This window comes from Daphnia pulicaria, chromosome 8 (genome assembly GCF_021234035.1).
Source record: "Daphnia pulicaria isolate SC F1-1A chromosome 8, SC_F0-13Bv2, whole genome shotgun sequence".
NCBI lineage: Eukaryota > Metazoa > Arthropoda > Branchiopoda > Diplostraca > Daphniidae > Daphnia > Daphnia pulicaria.
The window spans coordinates 1,225,232-1,248,641 of record NC_060920.1 but is presented as its reverse complement, the minus strand read 5'-3'; the positions used below and the strand labels follow the sequence as shown (position 1 = coordinate 1,248,641).

The following is a 23,410-nucleotide window of genomic DNA, read 5'->3' as shown; positions in this document are numbered from 1 at the left end:
GCAAATCCAAAAGAAATTCTTTTTCCGGATTTGATTGGCCGAGTTATTAGCAATCTATAGTAAAAGGCTCATATGGCCAATTCCCCCCCCCCCCCCAGCCTAGTTGCAATTTTTAATCACCTTTTATTTATTTAAAATTAGAAGTTAGCCCTATCCTTTAACAGAGGATCTCCCCTTGCGCAACTCCCAAGACGCATATCCCTTGGCCACTACCCCTTCTAGAACTGTTGTCCCATGTTAAAGGATAGGGCTAACTTCTATTTTAAATAAATCATAACTAATTCAAAACAATCTGTGCCCAAAATGAAACTTTTTGTCGATAGTTGACCAAAACACTTTTTAGGGTGTTTTGTCGATCACTTGTGTGCGACCTATTGTTTATTTATAAGCATCGATTGAGATTTACACAGTTTTCTTCTGTTTTAATGGGTTGCCGTGTTGTCAAAAAAACAATTTCTATTTTACACGCAGAGTAATAATTCCGAAGACGAAGGCGATCTCAAACAACTTTGCTTCGTCTGCTGCAATGTTTCTTCGGGTATCAATTACGGCTTTTGTCACGTGCGCAAGCTGCATATATGCTTTTTGAGACGAAGCATCGTATGTAAATTAACTTTTAATCCAATTTTCTCTCAACCTTCTTTGATTTCCTTTAAGAAATTATGGGTTTGTAATGACTCGCCCCATCTCCCATATGTTCTTTCCAAATCTAAGCAACCGTGAGGTTGCTTGACTCTTTTTCACGCTTCCACAACTAGGAACGCTGGTGAATGTTCCCCAACAGCTCGCTGGTGTTGGCCGTGACGATCCAGTGGACCGAACATCCCTCCTTTGTTATTCTCTAGTGGACCATAACTATTGTTTGTATTGCAATATGTTTCCCTGAGTTTCTCTTTATCTTCCCCGAGTATAAAAGCCCGACGCCTGCTTAATCCCGGAAGAGTCGTCTCCGGCAGCTGTATCCCTCAACATCTCTCGGTAAATACAACACTTCTACAAGTTTATTATTTGTTATTGTGTATCATCACAATTTGATTCATTTGCCTGGCGATGTGGTGAACTATGGCCCATTGGATTAACTTCAGTTCATTCCCCTTTGAGAACAAGCTGCAAAAAATGAAGAATTTGGTCAGACGTGGTGGCAAACCATTGGAACAGATTGTTCATCGAATGTGGAAAGTAGACGATCATCATACAAAGGTTAAGGAGAGCACTGTTTTGATAAGATTGACCTCTCTTAGTTTTTTATCACAATTCTGGGTCTTTGATACTGGATATAGAATGGTTGATCAGTTTAAAAAAATGCATATTGCAGATGGACCATATCAATCAAGGTTCCTGACAACTGCGTTTTCACTTATGATCGTAAAGTTTTGCTTATTGAAAATATTGTAGCCGGGGCTATATAGCAGCGTAAAAAAAGTGTCCCATTTATGGAATATATGGATATGGATATATGGGCCAATGGAACACTTTTTTTACGCTACCAATTTTTTAAATAGAAAAATTAATAAAAGTATATAGGAGTGATTCTAATGCACTTCTCTACATTGGGTTAGTTTTTTCTTTTTTTTGTAAAAGCTGGCCTACATATGTAGGCCTAATAGTTATTATTAATGAAATGTCAAGAGAAAAAAAAAATGAAGAAAATGTTTTTTTAGGGTTAAACGGAACAGAATCAGGGGGAAAATGGTTCATCCGGGATGGATTACATTTATTAAAAGACCCACTAGTGAAAAAGAAATTCATTTCTCTTTCAGAGGTACTGTAATTTTATTCATTCTTTTGAGTATCAGTGGAGATACAATAAAACAAGTAAAAATGCAAATTCATCATTAATCGGAATTCGGAAATTCGGAATAATTGTCGTCCTATGAAATTTGAGGATTGCTAATCAACATGCATCTAAATCTCATCTTAGCATTTCACCAAAATGACCTGTGTTGGATTTATTGTACCTCCAGTCCAGTGTTTAGATATAAACTGCATAACTCTTGTATGTCTAATATTTAACTACTCAATATCCAATTACGATCTTTTCAATGTACGATGCAATACTGAACCAGGAACCCAATACATTATATCTTACTTCTAAACTCTCCTTCCGATCTTTTAGGCCTTCTGTTTTTATAAAGGACGCTTATCATAAAAATCGTAACCGATTAAACCCCGCGGTGCCTCAGCTTGGTAATGAAATCGGTCCACCTAAATCCCAGGATCCAGCGCAATCAAGTATTCGCGTAAACCCAGGTCAGATACAACTTGAAATGCCTTTCCTTTTAGGTTTTTTTTTTTTTTTTTAAATTTCACTACTTCTAAATAACTATGGCATTCTTATCATTCCTTTTTTTGTAAGGGAAGGTTGCATTCTTTAATTTGGGCATTCCCCATATTAGCCACTAGGAAATGATGTCAAACAATTTATTTTTTTTTGCTTTCCCTTTTTTGTCTTTTGTTTCATACGAATGGCTCTGCTCCAGATTCATCGCCAACCTTCAGCAAAATTATAGGATCGGGATGAGGGCTGTGATGGTGATGGTGATTTAACTATACATTTCTAGGTCAATACCAGTTCCAGTACTGATGTAGCAGCAACAAATCAATGCAGCATCTAGTCTAGCCCCAGCATTTCTTATTAAGGTTTATCACATCTTAAATCAATTGAAGGGAGCATGCTCCATTTAAAAAATAATAATAATTAATTGATCACTTTTACATAAATCGTTAGTCATTATTCTAATCATAAAAAAAAAAATTCGAATCTTTTAACGCTAAAGAGTGAATTTGTTTTTGGTATGATATGGTTGGGTAATTAAGTTCTTTTCAATCGTCCGGCGTCTGTTTATGTAAAGCTGACAAAGAAATTGATTTCAATTTTCCATAAAAATTTTATTTCGCAGAAGAAGGAATCAAGGAATATAAAAACAAGTTTGAGATGCTATTTCACAAAAATTTAGTCGACGCGGTAAGAGACTGCGTGGCCAGGAGTGTGGATGACTTTGGTCAAAGTGGCCTCACGGACGGGCATAGCCGGAGCGGCGTAAACGGCCGGGGCGGAAACCGAGTAAGCGTAAGGGGAAACAGCATAGCCGGAGTAAGAAAATGGAGCAGCTCCGTAGCCAAAGACTTGGCGCTTAGCACGGCCGGCCTTGGCGGCGGCGAATTTAACGGCGAATTCCGCCTTGGCAGCGGCAACCTCGGGTGTGTCCTGGACTGGGGTTGGAAGAGCGACAACGGGGGCAACTGGAGCGACGGGGGCGACTCCGGACTTGGCAGCGGCGATAGCGGCGGCGTGATCGGCCTTGGCCTTGGTCACCTCAGGTGTGTCTACAATCTTGGCGGGAGCGACAGGCAAGTTGTTGGACAGGACGCGGAAGCCTCGGGAGTCTGCGGTGTAGGAGACACGGACTTCCTTGCCTTCTGGGTTGATGTAAGCGTAGCTGCCGATCTGGTTGCCGAAACCGTCACGGAGGTTGCTGGCGGCCTGTCCGGGGTGAGCATAGCCAAAGCTGGCCTGGCCGAGCTCGTCCTGGGCGTGGTACTGAGTGGCCGTGTGTGAGGGGTAGCCGTAAGCGACGGGATAGGGGGCGGGGACGGCGGCAGTTGCGGGGATTCCGGTGTAGGCCGTGGTGGCGCGGACGCCAGCAAATGGATAGGCACCGTAATTTCCGTAGTATCCACCATATCCACCGTATCCGAAGAATTGGGCTTGGGCGGCAACAGCCAACACCAACAGACAGGCGATCTGCATATGGGAAAACCAAAATGTTAATTTGAAGGAATTAAGATTAAGAATACATTTTAAATAATTCATACCGTGGACTTCATTGTAGTTCTCGTGAAGAAGGAAGGAAGAGCTCGAGGTGGATGCTGTTGATGGACTGTGACTTGACTCTTTTATACTCGTCCATCTAACACCCCCATCCTCGTTATCAGCCAAGGTGACCGAGAACAACATTTGCTTACCGATTCCTCATTGTTACCACACCCTGAGTCCCTGACTCAGGGCGTGTCGTGAAATCGTCAAAAGACCTTGCTTCGAGCCAGAGACTGAGTTAGCACCAACTGTTTCAAGTTCATTTTGATTTTCCTTCTTTTTCAGACTTCCGAAAAGCAGCATAGTTAGTCTTTGTCTTACACGAATGGAGATAATGAAAGGAATTCATATTTCTTCTTCTCCAGCAAATTAGCCAACACTCAATATAGAATTCCCTGAATGTCCTACTGCATTAATTGGGAGCCGTGGGGAGCTCGAAAAATCGAAAGAACATTTAACGGAAAATTATACGGTAAACTATGTGAAATTATTTTATAAAACAATGAAATAAGATATTGCGGTATCAATTATTGTTTGAATTATTTCTATTTGATGAATTGGCAGTTAAAATACAATCGTTAACTAGCCTACTGACACAATGAGAAAGATAAAATTGAGCGCCATTACGCAATCAAAAGTTTATAAAACTACATTTTTGGTTTTTGCTTCTCGCAGCCATTCTGCAGCCATTCCAACGGTTTTTGACAATCAAGGAAATTCGCTGATTTTTGACGTCTTCTCCTCAGATTTTTGGCAACAGCATGCAAACCTGTTCCAGTTCCTGGCCAATTCTTGAATAGCTTCCGGCCTTTTGGGTTCTTCGTACCAATAGGAAATCGGCAGCCAATCAACGAGAGACATATACACAGACACCACCGTTTTGCATGTGGATTAAACTTTTTGGCTTGGTAATTCCACGAATCCGCATCTTGTTATTAGTACCACGAAATAAATGAATACTCTTGATTTCTGCTCTTTTCTATTTTCTTATTTAAACTATCCGTACTCAAATTATCCGATGCAAAACGAAAAGTAGAAACCGCTATTATTTTTCTATTGGGCAAAAAGTATGGATTTTTTTAGAATTTTGAAAAATGCGATGGTGCAAGGATGATACCGGGAAAAATAATGTCACAAAATAGAAGTGCACGACGACACCTGAAAGATAATTTTTAATCATCACCATAATAGTCGTAGGGAACGAATAGACGTTTTGAGCCCTTGACGGGGTGGCTCATAGTAGAGGGCACGTACTTATCACGTTAATAGTCGTGCGGAGGGACTGAAGTACGTGCGTAGAGTTGGCGCTTAGCACGGGCGGCCGGGGTAGCGGCTTCCTTGGCAGCAGCAAATTTAATGCGGATTTAATGGCGAATTCCGTCTTGGCAGCGGGTTCTTCGGGTGTGTCTTCAATCTGAGCGGGAGTGACGGGAAAATTGTTGGATTGGACGCGGAAGCCTCGGGAATCGGCGGTGTAGAACTTCCTTGCCTTCTGGGTTGCCGAAACTGTCGCGCAGGTTGCTGGAGGCCTGTCCAGGGTGAGCAACTGAGCATAGCCGAAGCTGGCCTGGCCAAGCTCGTCCTGAGCGTGGTACTGGGTGGCGGAGACAGAAGGGTAGCCGCAGGCGACGGGAAAGGCGGCGGGGACGGCTGCAGTTGCGGGGATTCCGGTGTAGGCCGTGGTGGCGCGTAAGCCGGCGTACGGATAGTATCCACCGTAATATTCACCACATCCAAAAAATTTAGCTTGAGTGCCAACAGCCAACACCAGCAGACAGGCAATCTGCGTATGGGAAAAATTAAAATGTTAATTTTAAAGGATTAAGATCGGATTATTGAGATTAACATAAAATTGAAAAAGATAGAAAAGCAAGCTTATAAGCTCGCCGCGAAGGGATAGTCGTAAGCCAGTTGTAAACTGTCTTAAATGACAAATTCAGGGCCTATTGTTAAGTCGGACATTAATTAATTAATTTTAAACTTAACACGTTATTTTAAACTTAACACGTTAAGTAATGACAAGCACGTTAAGAATGGAAAGTGGAATTTAAACCTAAGGTGAAAAAGTTGTAGTCGCCACCGCAAGATGTCACCAGTCATTAAGTGAAAAAGTTGTAGTCGCCACCGCAAGATGTCACTAGTCGTTAAACAATTATTTTAACAGTTTTTCATTAATTACGGGAGAACTAATTAAGTAAATGAAATTATTTTTGTTCTGGTCGCACCGCATATTTTTTGTGTAATTTTTAAGACCAAAAAGTCCGAAATCTGTCGTGAAACACCCGAGTTATGGAGCGGGACATACATACATACATACATACATACAAAGTGACATGGCTTTTTTTTTCTGCCTATGCGATTATTAGCTTCGCCCTTCGGGCTCGCAATTACCAGCATGGACTTATTCATTGCCGTTCCCGTGAAGACTGTAGGAAGAGCTCGAGGAGGATGCTGTTGATGGACTGCCATCCATCAGACTCTTTTATTCTCGTCCCCTCATTCGTGTCCAGCTAAGCAAACATTTGCTTACCGTTTCTTGTTATCGTTAACAATATAGACCCCTTAACCAGGGCGTGTCGTGAAATTGTTAAACGACATTCTTTCGCACCCTCAAGTTATGTCTTGTTTCTCCTTCTTTTCAGATTTGACAGGCAGCAAAAAGTTATTCTTACACATCAGGAAATGATAAAAGGAATGCGAATTTCTTCTTTTCCATTAATAAAGTCAACACTCAATTGAATTCCCTATCTATATTACCTTAATATGGATATACAGTACGGTAGCTGAAAAAGATCGTGAATGGAAGATGCAGAAATATTGTGTGAAATATACAGAAATAATAAAATAAAATACCCTGCGGGTTAATTACTGTCTGATATGACGTGTATTTGATCAAATTGACAGAAGAATAAGTCGTTAACGACTGAAAAAATGAGAAACACAGAAAATGGGGGCCATTACAAGTTTGTTAAATCGCTTGTCTCCTTGGTATTGCCGCCGTTGTCTGTTCCTTGGTCTGCATCAGTTGCTTCTGGCATGGGTGAACAAGTAGCGCAACAGTCGTGGGGATCCTCAAAAGTGTCCCGAATTAAAGGAGCCTTAATGATGCCATTTGACTCGGTATGGGTCTCATCCGTTGGTGGTTTAACTTGAGAAGACTCGGATATGGAAGGAAATTCCGCTTCTGCCTCGTTGTTTTCTTGGGTCTGGGTCGATGGCTCGTCGTTCGATTCCTCATCACTATCCGAATTTGGCTCAGTCGCATTCTGACGATTCTTTTGATTTTTTTCAGAGATCTTTGGCACTTCAAGTACAACCAACTGATTCTGGAAAATTCCAAAAATTCGATTTTCGAGTCCCTCCTCGCAATAACAGCAAGGGCAAAGTTCTGGTTGTGGTTGTGGTTCCAGAAAGTAGTTTGTAAATACTTCCCTAAGGCATTCAGTAATCAAATCCATTAGCATGAAGAACAGCAAAAAGTTGATAATAGTCAGCATTTTTTATCGTTGTAATAATCACTGAATACTTGATAGTATATTTTTCATATCCACAATTGCACTCCTTTATATAGATGTAGGAAGTAGACTGCCTCATGCGCAAGCGTAAAGTAACCCCCATTTCCTTAAAAATTTCAATTTCATAAAATAACTAGCTCAAAATAATTATTATTTTTAATATGCTCAACATTTTACAATCATATTTCAAAAAGAAATATTACAATTCAATCATTTGGCATATTTCTTTTTTAAAATATAATTAAGCCTATATCTTAATCAAGTAGCCATGCCCATGGTAAGTCGGACTCAATGATCCGCAATGATCGATAGCTGTGATGATCGGTTCGGAAAGGAAAAATAGCCGAAATAACATCATGGCAATAGGCTCTTTCATCTAATATCGTTATGAATAAAATTTCGCTTCGCTTAATTTACTTGCATAACGTTTCGAGAATAAATAAATCATGAAAAATAATATCTTTATTTTACTAGTTCTCTTTTTTATAAATTTAGAAATAAACTAATGACAAATAATAAATAATAAAATAATTGAAGATGGTGCTGTGGCCTATCGGATAAGGCGTCGGACTTCTTCGAAGCGCATCCGAAAATAGTGGGTTCAAAAATCCCGCCACGATTAAATATTTAATGATCACAGCCAAAGTTGACTTGTAATTAAAAAAAAATAGCAACACAATGCCTTTCAAGTATATAGAACCGAGAAGAAGAAGAATTTCGTATAATCATAAAATTTGTAAAATTCTGATTTGCTTAGCCTATAGAACAGTGCAATTCCACCAGCATTATCTTATTTGGTTACATTTAGTAAATCTAATCGTGTTGCGCCCACCCATAGATTAGTTTGTTCCTTTAATCGCCTTTATCTAAAAGGATTATTCGAAATGTTTTTTTATAAGAACTGCAGCTGAAATTCATAAGCTAGGTCGACGTTCGACCTCGATAACAAATAATTTTATATTGAGGCAGTCCATCTTCCTCGTTGTATGTACTAATCCTGATATCAACGACGAGTATTAAGCAGGTAAGGCTGCCCTTTTTAGCTAAAACGATTTAAAAAAAGAAGTCAATTTGAAAACTAAATTTTTATTATTATCCTCGACAAACACAATTTGAAAATAACCTAATTGATGACAATTTAATATCTACACACGACGCGCGGGCATTCACTTTAACCAGATCGAACGGCAGCTTCGTGAAAGGCGCGGAAAAAGGCCATTTTAGCGGCGTGAACTTCAGGGGTGTCCTGGACGGGTTGAGGGGGAGCAACGACCACCGCTGATGGAAGCGGCTGAACGGGAACCACCACTTTCGCTACTCGGGCGGCGGCGTGAGCGTGAGCTGCCAAATGAGCACGACGAGCTGCGGCCACTTCGGGAGTCTCCTGGACCTGTTGGGGCATACCGAATGGCATGTTGGCGTATCTGGCGGGCAGGTAGGCCATGATTCCGTTGGCTGCAGCGGCGGCGTTGTAGGCCCGGTAATGCTCGAGGGTGGCGGCCATCACTTCGGGTGTGTCCTGCTGCTGGACGGATCTTTTACCGCGGGCGGCGGCGTGGGCTGCCAAGTGGGCGCCACGAGCAGCTGCTACTTCGGGAGTGTCTTGGACGGGTTGAGGGACTCCCCAACTGACCACCGGAAGAGGCGCAAGAGTCGAGACGACTCCGTTGGCAGCGGCGGCGGCCGAGTGGGCGCGGTAATGTTCAACTTTGGCGGCCCAAACTTCGGGAGTGTCCAAAACGGCACCTGCTGGTTGTCCCCAAACAACAGGAACAGGTTGAACGGCGACCACCCTGCTGGATCCTCCGGCGGAAGTGTGGGCTGCCAAGTGAGCGGCACGGGCGGCGGCAACTTCGGCCGTTTCCTGGACGGGCGCTGGTTGTGCGGTGAACGGGTAGTAAAGGAATGGATTGTAGTTCCAACCGGCCGGGATCTGGGCAGAGACGGCGGCAAAGGCCATCAAGACGACGACGGCAACCTTTGAAATTTGTGACAAACAATTCCATCATCAGCTATTAATCCTGAGATGATAAATTGTATAGTTGATTGTAATAACTTACTGAGGTCTTCATGTCGATTCGCTTTAAAAATTGTTTGAGCGCGGAAGAGGGAGAAGAGTGAACTGATTTGGTTTGCAACATGTCGGAGCTTTTATACGAAACAGTTTCGTTCCTTTTGGTGTGGTGCGCCGTTCTGTGCCTTCCAGCAAGGTTGAAAACCCTTCAATTATCTTGGTCTTCCGCACTATATAGAAAGACGAACTCGTGTAGCAATGAAAACACGTCATATACGTCTTCCTCATTTTACTTTTTCTCTCCAGTTAAGGTGTGGCTGTGCTCTAGATGCTTCCGCAGGAAAGTAGGAAGGGCTCAAGTGACCAACAGTGACGGTTATGTCCTTCATTTCTAGGTCAATACCGGTGCTTAACACAAAAACCAGTAACTGAAAACTCGCATTTATAGTTCTACAGAAATTTTTTATTTGTTTCAATATTAAGGTTTCGATTCATTTGAGACTGGATAAAGTTTGTAGTAAGACCGTGTGGCCTAATGGATAAGGCGTCGGACTTCTATGAGTAGTTGACATCCGAAAATTGCGGGTTCGAGTCCCGCCTCGGTTAATTGAAATGATATTAATTGTTATAGATTAATGATTAATTTTTAATATGAAAACATCACTGATTATTAATTTAGTGAAAAAGACAATTGAAAACATTTGAATGTTAACAATCAATGAACGACAAACGGCATCGGAACAGTTGTGCCACAAACGGGTGGAACAGTGTGTCACGAATAAAGTTCTAGGTTCAGGATATTAACGGGCGGCGGCGGTTTTCCCCCCATTTCTATAGGTCAAATTAATACAACTTAAAATTTAACAATAAGTATAAGCGCCCTATCTTAGCAGCAACATAACAATGCAACATCTGTAGTTCCAGGCCGTTTTTATGTTAAATTTTATTACATATCAATCGAAGGGAATATGTTCCATAATGAAATGCTATTTGTATTATTATTTTTTATTGATCTAAACATTATCAGAGGACAACATGAATCCTTACTTGGTAGTCATCGCCATCGGGAAATTTTGTGAATGTTAAAGACGAGTGAACTGTCTTGTGGTACATGTGGTTGGGCTCTTTTCAAACGGTGGATATATGGTTCTAATGCTTGCAAAAGTGACGCCATGTCGCCTACAGAATTCTTTAGGGTGAAATTCGAAATAGGCCTACCTAGCAGCTACGAGAAGAGTAGCCTACCACAAGAGAAATTTGGGCTGATCTGTTTGAGAGGAGATTGAAGGGCGAGAAGTTTTTGACTCTTTTTCAACATGTCTTTCTGGTAACCAGATAAAATAGTGAAATATTTAACTAGATAACCACACAAATTATTTGGTTTGATGTTGAACGTACGCATTGTTTCATTTTGAAAAACCGGTTTATGAAAAATAAGAAGGTCGCAATGACAAAGGAAATTAATTTCGATTTTCCTTAAAAATTTATTTCGAAAAAATAAAGACAGAGCGAAGAATGAAAAAGGTTTGAAATGGTGTTCAAACTTTGGTCGAACGTTAAGCGGTTGCTTGGCCGGGTGTGGGGTTGGTCGAAGAGGTCTCAGGGGCGGTGTAGTGGGAGGGTGGGTAAAATATGTAGCCACCAGGAAAATAGGCAATGGGCACTCTAACTTCGAATGGAGTTGCATCGTCACCATAGATTTGGCGCTTAGCACGGACGGCTGGGATAGCGGCGTCCTTAGCGGCGGCGAATTTAACGGCGAATTCCGCCTTGGCAGCGGCCACCTCGGGAGTGTCCTGGACCTGGGCCGGAAGAGCGACAGTGGTGGCAACGGGAGTGACTGGGGCGACTCCGGACTTGGCAACGGCGACAGCGGCGGCGTGATCGGCCTTGGCAGCGGCCACTTCGGGAGTGTCCTGGACCGGGAGGGGTGCTACTGAATTGTCGACGGGAGCGACGGGCAAGTTGTTGGATTGGACGCGGAAGCCTCGGGAGTCGGCGGTGTAGGAGACGCGGACTTCATTACCTTCCGGGTTGAAGTAAGCGTAGCTGCCGATCTGGTTGCCGAAACCGTCACGGAGGTTGCTGGCGGCCTGTCCGGGGTGAGCATAGCCGAAGCTGGCCTGGCCGAGCTCGTCCTGGGCGTGGTACTGGGTGGCGGAGATAGAAGGGTAGCCGTAAGCGACGGGATAGGGGGCGGGGACGGCGGCAGTTGCGGGGATTCCGGTGTAGGCCGTAGTAGCGCGTACGCCAGCGAACGGATAGGCACCGTAATTTCCGTAGTATCCGCCATATCCACCATATCCGAAGAATTGGGCTTGGGCGGCAACAGCCAACACCAACAGACAGGCGATCTACGCATGGAAAATTCAAAATGTTAACTTTAAAGAATTAAGATTTAAGAAATTTAAATTAATTATTACCGTGGACTTCATTGTCGTTCTCGTGAAGACTGAAGGGAGAGCTCGAGGAGGATGCTGATTTTAATGGACTGCCAACAGACTCTTTTATAGTCATCCACCTAACACCCCCCTCCCACCCTCTTGATCCCCCAAGGTAGCCGAGAAAAGCATTTGCAACCAACCACACCCTGATGGACAAGGGTGTGTCGTGAATTGTCGAACGAGTTTGCTTCGAGCCAGAGACTGTGTTACTAACTGCTTCAACTTGTTTATTTTTTAAATTAGCAGCAAGGTCAACCTTACACATAAGGCATTGCTGAAAGGAATTCGTTTTCACCCTTCTCGATTTTAGTCACACCCCAACAGAATTCCCCGTGAATTTTATTACCATAATAATGCTGCGGCATGAATGGAAGATACGGAAATAGTTTGTAATTTAACCAATTTAACGAAATAATGAAATAAGATTTCATGGTTAACAATCAAATGACTAATAACAAATATTAAAAGAATAATAAAAATTTTGTCCGAAATTATTTGTATTTAAGGAATTGAGAGAAGAGATACAATTTCGTTCATGGCTGACAAAATGAGAAACGAGTTTGTCGAATCGCGTATTGTTTCCTTGGTCTCCGGTTGCTTCCGGCATCAACCCAACAGGTTCGGGAATGGGCGAATAAGTATAGCGCAATTAACAGTCACATAGGAGTCCTTAAATGTGTCCGGATTTAAGCCTCAACGATGCCAGTTGACTCGGTGTGGGTCTCATCCGCGTTAGTATCGAATAAACGATCAATCGGAAATCGACTTTTCGACTTTTGAGCGCTTTTGGCTGAGATCGACGATGGGATCCGACAAATCGCCTGGGAATCCGCGAGTCTCATCCGCGCAACTTGAGGCATCGTCGTGAATTCAGTTGTCATCTCTTTTATAGGAAACGGATTCTGAGAGAAACGTCACATTCTGAATTTTGTTCCTTTTCTTTTTTCTCGTTCCAGCAATTCGCTTTTTTCGTATTGAATCTTAATCGCATTTTGACGATTCTTTTCGTTATGTTGAGAGGCCTTTGGTATCCGAGGTTATTTGACTCTCTCAAGAAACTTTTATTTTGGTAATCCACGCAACAAGGGCTAATTTCTGGACCCATCGCCGTCCTGTCCATGTCGTCTGTGGCTGCTGGAGTCAGTGATGGCTGATATCGATGCTGGGGACTTCGTGAAACTCTCAAGAAAGTAGCTGATAAAGTCGGAAGCGGTCGGAAGCTCACTAAGTCACTTATTTTAAAATGAGCAATAAATTCAGGTGGCGTTTTTTTGTTATGTCTACATTTGGCATACCTATTCCTCTGCTATCACCCTTATCCCAGGGAAGATCTGCTTGACAACGACGGACAACGATGATGGTTATGACCTTCATTTTTAGGTCAATACCGGTGCTTAATACAAAAACCAGTAGGCTAACTGCAAACTCACATAGAAAATTTTCAATATTAATATTTCGATTGCGTTGAGACAAGTAAAATATAAATGTAAGACCGTGTGGCCTAATGGATAAGGCGTCGGACTTCTAATCAATGGATGACATCCGAAAATTGCGGGTTCGAGTCCCGCCTCGGTTAAATGAATATACTGCATTAATGTAAAATTTTATATACAATTGATTATACCGAGGAAAAGTCATTTGAAGGGAATGGTATGTTATTACTACGTAGGAGTATATGCCATGTCCGGCCATGTCATCAAAGTGAAGCATGCACAATGGCAAACGGCGTCGGTTGTGGAAAAGCGTTAAACCAGTTTCTTTGCGGCCATCCAAATTGAGGCCAACAATATACCCCTTATTTCCTGACGATGTATGAAGCTAAAAGTTTCGCAATTCTTATAGAAAAGGGCAATATCGCGTAATCGTTTAACTGTATAACAAATAACGCAAATCAACCACTAAGCTGCTCTAACGACGAACTCTGTCGGAAAGCAGATATTTAGATATTTAAAGCACATATTTATTGAATTGGGAGAAGGAAATAAATATAATTTCGTTAATGGCTGATAAAATTAGAAACAGAAAATGAGCGCCAAAACGAGTTTGTCGAATCGCTTATTTCCTTATATCTTTGGTCTCCTGTTGCTTCTGACTTCAACCCAACAGGTTCTGGTATCATGGGCGAATAAGTAGCGCTACACAGTCATATAGGAGTCCTTAAATGTGTTGAATTCGTTTATTTATTTTTTTAGGAACGGAAAGAGCTTCAACGGTCTAATTGACTCGGTGTGGGTCTCATCCGTTGGTTTAACTATATACAAAATTCGGATAGCGAAGAAGACTCGTCCGCTACTGCCTCGTTCTTTTCTTGATGGGGATCAGCCGGCTCATCATCTTCTTTGTCAACCGATTTCTCTCTATATCAACTTTGGGCTGAGATCGACGATGCTGAGATCCGATAAATCGCCTGCGGGAATCTGCCAATCTCATCCGCGCACCAACTTGTTGAGTTGAGGCATCGACGTGAGTTTTCAGTTGCCATCTCTCTTTTCGGAAATAACGGATTCTGAGAAGCGTCACATTATGAATTCTGTTAGTTTTCTTTTTTCTCGTTCCAGCAATTTGCGTTTGCATTGAATCTTATTAATCGCATGTCGACGATTCTTTTCGTTATGTTCAAAAAGCCTTTGGTATCTGAGGTTATTATTAGCTCTCAAGAAACTTTGATTTTGCTAGGATTCAATCACAACACAAGGACAAATTTCCGGACCCATTGCCATCCTGTAGGTACATCTCTGGCTGGAGTTAAGTGATGGAGTCAAGGGTTAATGGGCTGATGCTGGTGACTTCGTGAAACTCTCAAGAAAGTAGCTGTGATAAACTCGCGCGGTACATATAGCTCACTGAGTCACTTATTCAAAATGAGTAATAATAAATTTCAGATGAATTGTTTTTGTGACTATACATTTGGTGTACCCACCTATTCCTCTGCCATCCCAATTATGCCAGGGAAAATCTGCTGGACATTGTCTTTTTGTTCAATTCGGCATGGCATCTGCAATAAGAGCGAAGATAGGAAGAATGATGCCCTTCTCTTCTCTGTCAATATTAACTCCAACGACAATTTGATCGAAGAAGATCCCCATCCCAGTTGCTTTATTTGGTTTGTTAAGAATTATTATTTAATTCCGCTTTTATATACTATACCGGGTTACCCTTTAGACATCACGTAGCTTCGCGTAGCTTTTGAATCAATGAGCTATTTTTGCTATAATAAATGTCATTAAATCTATATAGGGCCTATAGAGCCTTTCATCAGAGCCTATAAAAAACTTATTTGACGTTATATATGATAGGGTGATATAGCTAGGGCGAAGGTATACAGCATTTTCTCAGGTTTGTTTCATGCTGGATAACCTAAATAACAGGTTAAAATCTTAAAATGTCCAGTAGATTGCGATCAATTGTTTTAATAAAAATAAGAGGAAAGCTTCAAAATTGTTGCTTAATACAAAAACCAGTAAGGCAGTAACTGCAAATTCGCATTTAGAGTTCTATACAGAAAATTTGTAGTTGTTTTAATAGGCCTAATAATGATTCGATTGCCTTGGAATGCAATGGAGTTCAGACCGTGTGGCCTAATGGATAAGACGTCCGACTTCTATGCATGTTTAACATCCGAAAATTGCGGGTTCGAGTCCTGCCTCGGCTAATTGAATGTCGGTTCGATAATGTCCTTCGGTAAATTTTCTAAACGTTAAAGAGACAGAAAATCAAGGTTATAGTAGATTAATACGTAGCCTACTATAACGTTTGGAAAATTCTGTTTCCCTTTATTCTTTTTCATTATTGATTCTTTGTAACTAATTGACTAATAATCTGTAGGGGAGAGGGGGGCTAGTTGGCAGGTGGGGTAGATTGGCATTTTGCTAGTTAGACCCCTTACAGACCAAAACAAATCAAGCCTTTTACACCAAATATGAAAGACAACACCCAGATTACTCATACAAAATTTCAAAAGTATACGACTTCCCCAACAGGAGTTATAGCAAAAAGAAAAAAAAACCGCAAAAAGTTTTTTTTTGGCCTCTCAGCACTTTTCATTTTTCTCATAGTATAAAACTCTAAGAGTGTCAGCAAACCCATGCAAACAAGAATTAATGTTTGTCTTATTTTTAAAATAAACCCGACATTTCTACATTAAAAAGTTATTTAGTTATCAATTTATTTGTTCGAAAAGCACCCTGTGGGGTTAGTTGGCAGAAATGTTGAGGGGCATGTTGGCATACAGATTTCTGACGAGATGCTGAGTTGCAAGTTTTCAAAATTCGACCTAGAAATTTTGGAGCAATGGAGAATCGTCACTTAACAACTTACCCCGTAGGTGGGGCAAGTTGGCAGACTTTTTTTTTGCAGTTTTTCTCAATTTAACAATTTCGTGTAAATGAACATTGTAAACAAATACGATCAATTCATAGAGAATTGAAATCTGAATCTGATTCAATCATTCAATTTGCAAAACGTGTGGTCAAAAAATTCAAATAAATTCACAAAAAGTGACCCTGCCAACTAGCCCCCTCTCCCCTACACACCAACCGGCCCACGCTTTCCCTTATATATCCATGTCAATGTTGGTCTAATGGTCAAAAATCCGGGCTGCCACTCGTATGGTTCGGGGTTCGAATTTGGTCATTCAGGGAAGAAAGGTATATGCAAAAACATAATAGACATTAAACCCTCTGAATTTCACTACTAGCTACTACTACCATACCCTCTATACCCCACACCCTAATTGTTAAGGACCTTCGTATATAACTATACCTCAGGGATAAAAAAAAATAAGTTTCCTTGAGCAATCAGTCTTTAACATGAAAAACAATTTCCTTGTAACGTTGTTTCTGCTTAAGAGGTTACACTTATTAGTGCAGTACTAACGTAAGTTTTCAATGTCAATTATAAAAAAAATGCACTCTTGTCAATAACCTACCTTGATAAAACAGTGTCTGGGGTAAAAAAAATATATTCTAGCTTGGTAACGTTGCCTATGCAACAACGTATATCGATACGATACGACACAACCTAGTAAATTTTAGCCCTTCTGAGGCCGGTCCTTAGTTGGCCTAGTTCTAATTCGGACTTTTGGCTAAAGACTTTCCTTGACCATTCAATGTCATACCTGAAAAAGAAATTTTGGTTGGCAACGTTGCATCTGCTTTGTGAGTTTTGCGTTACAGCTGCTTGTTTCGGCATATTCTTATTTCGTAAGTGATTTGCAACTTCGGTCAAGGGCCCCCTGCGTAGGCCCGCGCCAAAAATTTCCTCCTTGTTATTCATCTGCCTTGGGCCTACAGTGTTTGGGGTAAAAAAATACAATATAACTTGGCAACGTTACCTATGCAGCGCGGGAACCGCTCTTTAGCCGCGCATCCACTCCGCGGCCGCCGCATGCATCGGCAAAGTTAGGGGCAGTTATTTGTGTTATTTGTTGATGATTGGTCGTCGTGGCATCATTGTGTGTTGCTGCAAATTTTCTTTTTGACTTACTACAGCGATTTAATTTTTGTTGCCCGTTAACACCCTGCCCGTCATTCTCATCCTGCCCGTTACTTAATGGCTGTTGGGCTCATTTTATCGTTTAATCTCCTGTTATTGTTTCTAGAGTAATTCTGACTATACCAACAGTCTCATTGTTTATGCAAACTTTGCAAAAGTGCAATTGCCTACGGCGGTAAAATTACCAACGTGAGGTTTTGACGTATTGCCTCGTGCGGTAAATTTGCAGTATAGAGGATATTCAAACATTGCCACTGGCGATAAATTTGCATGGTAGAGGATATTCACGAATTGCCTCCGGCGGAAAAATTTTTAGTGTATAGATTTTCACGCATGGCCACCTAAGGTTTTTTTCTTTAAATTCTCTGATTTTTCTCTGAAATTTTCTGAAAAAAAATGTTCTCGCGAAATGTTGACTTGTTTCAGTCATGGTTAACAAAGGGCATAGGTCAAAACACTATTTTTATTCTTAAAAAAAGTAAATCTTTAATGAGACTTGAACCATGATCATTTTCATGCCAGTGCTATAACCAATAACCTAATTTCGTCTAGGGAACCGATTCACTTTCAAATGAAATTGATTGTTGTGCGTCAGTGTCGTGTTTTTTTAATGAAAAATTTTCGTCACGATATTTCGTCAGTACCGAACCTAGACTACACATACCCTAACCCATTCACGCCAATCCATATATATAATAAAAGACCAAAGTTCCCCGGATTTGACTGGGGCTCAGGTTACTCGTCTATATATAATAAAAGAACAAGCTTTTGGGAGAGGAGCTTATTCATGTCACGGATAATGTGTCAAAACAGGCTCCTCCCCCAAAAGCCTTTGGGGGAGGAGCCTGTGTCTGTCACGGACATTTGGGGGAGGAGCTTATTCATGTCGCAATAAGAACGCTGTGATTGGTCAGTCGCAAATCACCACCAGATGTCTATAGCATCGCCGTGATGATGCAATCTTGGATGACGCAACAACCAGCAACACCACCAGATGTCTATAGCATCGCCGTGATGACGAAATCTTCAAGTAAGGTACTGGGAAGATTTCCCACGATAAAATCTATTACGGGCAGATGATTAAGCTACAGAAAAGCGAATAGCAAAAAAATCCGACTTTACGCTAGACAAAAGTTCCCCAGATTTGACCGGGGCTCAGGTTACTCGTAGGTCTATAAGATAGTTAAAACAATTTTGCTTTTGTTTTGCTGACATTTTGACGATCCCTCGATGAGATATTTGCGTTTTGTTCTTTTTTCTTTTTAAAGGCGATCTGTATTCCAAAATAATAAATATATTGTATGCCGAAATAGCTCATTTGGGAGAGCGTTAGACTGAAGATCTAAAGGTCCCTGGTTCGATCCCGGGTTTCGGCAAGAGTTTATCCCATATGGTCTAGTGGCTAGGATACTTGGCTTTCACCCAAGAGGCTCGGGTTCGATTCCCGGTATGGGAAAACATTTTGGTTTGATTTGATTGATTTTCACGTTTAATTGTAATTAAACAAAAACGTGATTTTTTATACTAGCGCCATCCGCGGCGGGATGCTCTGGTGAAACAACATCCCTTGACACATCTTTTAGTCCTATAACCACGTATCCGAACCACGCCAGTCTTATTTATGTATTTATTTTTTAATAGGGTCGTTGCATGAAATTTCGATTTGTTTTAAACATACCTGGTTAGAATCAGTTTTTTACGCTGATTCTCGTGGTATTTTTTAAATATTTTTAAAATGAACCTAACTTTGCGTATTTCTAGTTCAAAGTTCAAATAAGCGCCTCCCATTTCAAAACTGGGTCTCAGCCATTTTTGATGGGTGGTGCTTAATTTGTGATGAATTTGTAGACGACGCTCACCAAAATCACCCTTTTCGTATTTCGCCTTAAGGCCCTAAGGGCGAAAGAGGGTTGTATTCAGCCGTAGGCAGTACGAAAAGGGTGATTTTGGTGAGTTTCGTCTACAAATTCATCACAAATTAAGCACCGCCCATCAAAAATGGCTGAGACCCAGTTTTGAAATGGGAGGCGCTTATTTGAACTTTGAACTAGAAATAAACGAAGTTAGGTTCATTTTAAAATATTTAAAAAATACCACGAGAATCAGCGTAAAAAACTGATTCTAACCAGGTATGTTTAAAACAAATCGAAATTTCATGCAACGACCCTATTCGCTGTTTTGATAATCAGATTCAAATAACATGTCCGTTCAGCAACATAACTAACGCTATACCATCGCGCAAATATGTTAAGATGAGCCGACGTCACATGATTTCATCAAAACAAGACAAAAAACATAGATAATTTCATATTTTTTTGATTACATAAAATAGACTATTAGGATTATCAAATATAATATAATATGAAATCATCAGGGAGCACCCAGGTTTGAACTAGGGACCTCTCGATCTGCAGTCGAATGCTCTACCACTGAGCTATACTCCCGTGTTAATCCACGCGGGAGTTCCTTTTCAAATACTGAGATAATGAGATTATATGAACAACGATTTCTCGATGGTGACATTTCACCCTCATAGCTGCAATGAATTAAAATATAATTGCAATTTAATTATCAGTTTAAAAAAACATGCTACTATATTTCATTTGTTTCTTGCGCTCAAATCTTACGTCATTATCCAGTTGAATGAGTTATATGATAGGGGGCACCCAGGTTTGAACTGGGACATTTCGATCTGCAGTCGAATGCTCTACCACTGAGCTATACCCCCCATATTATTAGTAAAAAGTTAATTTCAAATTTCAGTTTTATAATTTAGTTTAAGCAGCCAACCAATAAGAAAACATTGAAATTGTTGGTTTATTTTTTGAGCGCACATATTCGCATAGTTTCAATGTTAGAATCGAGTTGGTCGCAACTGAAATCAACAGACCCTACTAACACGGCCCATCCTCTTTATGTAAGATGTAGATAAATATGGGATGAATAGATCCAGGTCGCAATTTGGGGGCGGTAGTATAGCGTAGGTATAAATTTATTCGGATCTAGGATGGGATCAAATAAAGAATATTCATCGTAGATCCACCAGCGTATATTCATTAACATACTGATTGTACGTCAAAGTAATATACCCGGGGGTATGATTTTGTTGTGATACCATTTGGTACATACACAGAATGTGCATCACAGTATAACCATATTAGGTACACAGTGGACGAAAAAGCTAGAAAATAACTCAATTTCCGCTGATCCTAAACATATGTTACTAAAAAGTATGAACAGATGGTCAAGTGGTTAGAGAGGTGAGCTACGGAATTGAAGGTCAGTAATTCAAATCTCGGTGGTAACTTTTATCTTTTATTTTCTAACAGAAATCATATCCAAAGATGGATGTTATTTAAGGATACTGTGTATACACAAACCGGTATATTCAAGGGACATACAAATGGTACGTGCGGGGAAGGGGTAATAAGGATAAACATGAAGCATTCCATGGATATGCTGTTTGTATCTCCCTTATCCTTGGGAGTACGCTTCAGTCATATCCATGGTACATCGCTGTGTTAGTAGGGGATGCTCTATATACTTGCTGCAGGTTTAACGGCTATATAGCCTATATGTGAACAAAGCAGGCATTGTGACGTATAATTATTCTAATACACTTCATGAGAGTGATGATGATGTTGGTGGTGTCGGCCGCCGTAATTCCTTCCGTGTCCTCCATAGCCATCGTCATAGTACTCGTGTTCACGATAAACGATGTTGGTGGGCGGTGGACTTGAACCACCCATCTTTGCCACACGATTGTAAAGCCATAGTCACTACACCGACAACTAATTTGGTTGCCCAATCTTATTGCAAGAACGCAATGGCCTCCGGCGATATATTTGCAGGGTAGAGGGTTTTCACGCATAGCCTCCGGCGGTAAATTTGCACGACAGAGGTTTTCACGCATAGACATGTCAGGATTCTGTAAAAACACAAAACGATGGAGGCCGTATCATAATTTTTATATTACCCCACCCCTTTTTATGTTGCAAAAAAAATCCAAATGAAGAGCACCAACTAACCCAAGACGTGTTTCGTGCTTTAGCAACGACTTATTCTTCTTTTTTCCTGTTTGAGAGAGAAAATCCAGTCTAGTTGAGAACAGTTCGATAGCTTAAAAATGGCACCGTGATCCAATCTCTGATCGACAAAGATCATAAAATTGAGATTTAAATGCTTTCAAGTTTTTCTTATTGCAATAGCAATTAAGCCATTGTCACTTTTGAGAAAACTACCTGGTTGCATATAATTTGGTTCCACCACAAAAATATGCGGATTTTTTAAAGAAAGGGTGTTAGGATTTTTTATAATATAGGCCTAATGAATATGTCAATTTGAAAACATATGAACACAACTCTGCATTTAAAAAAAAAAGTCGGAGTAAAAAGTTATTAAGATGCGGATATTGCGCAGTATGAAAGCCAAAAAAGGCAATAATGCGTTGTTTCGTAATGGCTTAGCAAATTTTCATATCAATTCAATACATTTTTGTTAGTGGGAGAGGGACTTTCTTCTACGATGTTCATTTTGATAAATAATTTCATTAATTCCAAATGCATTATGACTCACAAAAACTTAATTTCAAAAATATTTTTCATTTAATATTGTTCGTTGCATTTTCCTTTCATTACTTATTCACGTTTTTCAGAGTAGAGCATCAAAATTACTTCGATTGAAGTTAGTTCTTGCCGAGTGTATTGCTGTAAAACATTTGCGGTCAAGAAATCTCAAATAAATTATCCTACATGCGCCACATCGTCGAGCATGTCAATAGAAATTATGGGACATAAAAAGGTTGCCTAGTATATTTGTTTTGGTTTTAAGTAAGACCTCAATTCAATCTTTTTACCAGTTCAGATATGTTTGGAAAAACATGTTGTATCGGAACTGCATACAAGAACAACTTGTTATTCTTATTCTTCGTCAAGCGATCGAGAAAAGGATAGTAAGGCAAAAATTCGAACATAAAAATACAGAGTAATGTAACGTGTTTTCGACAGGTTTTTTTCATTTTTTGCTGGAGGAACTTATTTTGAAATCACCTTAAAACGGTAAAAAAAGCGCTGCACACGAAGGACGAATATAGAAGGGCTTTTGTGAAATAATGAGAAAAATCAGCCATTAGGAATCGACTCTTCCTACTCGAGTCCCGCCCATCTTACATTCATACAAGTATAAATTGTCTTCTACACACGTAGAATCACCATTGCTTCCAACGAAGGCCAACTATCCAGTTGAATAAGGTACTCAATAAAAAATTTAAATTCATTTCTAGCAACTTATTATTTCCACATCAAGTCAGTTAAAACTCAAAAAGTTTTTTAATAGTATTAAAAATTAATTTCTTATGAAATAAAGGAAATAATTGTTAAAAATGAATACACATTTTAAAGTAATAAAACTATGTGATAATGATAGGAAATTAGGAATCCTATCAATTGATAAACAACAGTATTTAATATAGTTGCATATATGATTTCATGCGATTTTTAAAAATGTTTTAAACTTTTGTGTAGTTTATATAGTAACAATTGCTAATGTAAATGAATCACTTTTTTATTCAAGACAAAACATAAACTAAAACTATTTACCACATATAGCTCAATAATTATTTTTTCATGTGTTGTTGTAATTTAGCATTACACATCAGGCGAAACACGATGGTGTCACACAAAATCGAGAAAGTTTTTGTCGAGTTGGTCATTCTGTCGTTATTGATTCTACAATGTCGGTAGAGGCACGCAATTGGCAAATCGGCAACGACGGCATCAAATGGACATACGATTGCGAATTCATAGATTACGACATCGGGAAGGTCGACAAAGTGACACAGGTCGAGTGCTTTAAGCAGTGTACCGACCACGGAGGCTGCAACGCTTTCAACTACCAAGTTTACCCATTTGGTGACCAAGGTACTTGGTACTTGAAAAAAATCCCGAACGATCTTGCCTCCAGCAATAAGCCTTTCTCCTTGTGTGGTTGGCTTTCTTTGAAATTCACATAAACGTCTTAATGCCACGATCTTAATTGTTATGCAATGGATGCCATTCTCTGTTTGTCTGCAAACTGTCCAAATTACATAACCCGTTAAATTTTTTAACAATACAGATTATGCATCAAT

The 23,410-nt window shown here is 40.3% G+C and overlaps 4 protein-coding genes and 5 non-coding genes across 9 annotated transcripts in view; 4 read left to right on the top strand and 5 right to left on the bottom strand.

The window, feature by feature from the left end:
• Positions 1-23,410, top strand: part of LOC124312357 (collagen alpha-1(I) chain-like) — a 1,404,094-nt gene that overhangs the window by 811,567 nt on the left and 569,117 nt on the right. The gene's annotated exons all lie outside the window — the stretch shown is intronic.
• LOC124312454 (larval cuticle protein A1A-like) lies at positions 2,869-3,906 on the bottom strand. Its single transcript, XM_046776970.1, has 2 exons — positions 3,817-3,906; positions 2,869-3,745 (listed from the first exon to the last, which is right to left on the bottom strand). The coding sequence occupies exons 1-2, from the start codon at positions 3,826-3,828 to the stop codon at positions 2,954-2,956; spliced, it is 804 nt and encodes a 267-aa protein (XP_046632926.1). The 5' UTR covers positions 3,829-3,906; the 3' UTR covers positions 2,869-2,953.
• Positions 8,399-9,474, bottom strand: LOC124312436 (cuticle protein 18.7-like). Its single transcript, XM_046776949.1, has 2 exons — positions 9,393-9,474; positions 8,399-9,310 (listed from the first exon to the last, which is right to left on the bottom strand). Exons 1-2 carry the CDS (start codon positions 9,471-9,473, stop codon positions 8,504-8,506), a joined length of 888 nt encoding a protein of 295 aa, XP_046632905.1. The 5' UTR covers position 9,474; the 3' UTR covers positions 8,399-8,503.
• Trnar-ucu lies at positions 9,868-9,952 on the top strand. Its single transcript is given in 2 exon segments — positions 9,868-9,904; positions 9,917-9,952. It is a non-coding gene; the product is annotated as a tRNA-Arg (tRNA).
• The window catches only part of LOC124312451, a 102,128-nt gene continuing 89,524 nt past the window's right edge, over positions 10,807-23,410 (bottom strand). The window contains exon 2 of the mRNA XM_046776966.1: positions 10,807-11,700. Within this exon, the coding sequence (XP_046632922.1) occupies positions 10,903-11,700 (798 nt within the window). The 3' untranslated portion in view covers positions 10,807-10,902. The remainder of the gene's footprint in view (positions 11,701-23,410) is intronic.
• Trnar-ucu lies at positions 13,281-13,366 on the top strand. Its single transcript is given in 2 exon segments — positions 13,281-13,317; positions 13,331-13,366. It is a non-coding gene; the product is annotated as a tRNA-Arg (tRNA).
• On the top strand, positions 18,668-18,739 carry Trnae-uuc. Its single transcript has one exon. It is a non-coding gene; the product is annotated as a tRNA-Glu (tRNA).
• Trnac-gca lies at positions 19,656-19,727 on the bottom strand. The gene has a single exon. It is a non-coding gene; the product is annotated as a tRNA-Cys (tRNA).
• Positions 19,941-20,011, bottom strand: Trnac-gca. The gene has a single exon. It is a non-coding gene; the product is annotated as a tRNA-Cys (tRNA).

Bases quoted from the DNA above. Each gene is read 5' to 3' on its own strand.
- LOC124312436 (XM_046776949.1), bottom strand. From the start codon at position 9,473: ATGTTGCAAACCAAATCAGTTCACTCTTCTCCCTCTTCCGCGCTCAAA. The intron at 9,311-9,392 runs GTAAGTTATTAC...CAAATTTCAAAG, and splicing joins GAATCGACATGAAGACCTCA to GTTGCCGTCGTCGTCTTGAT.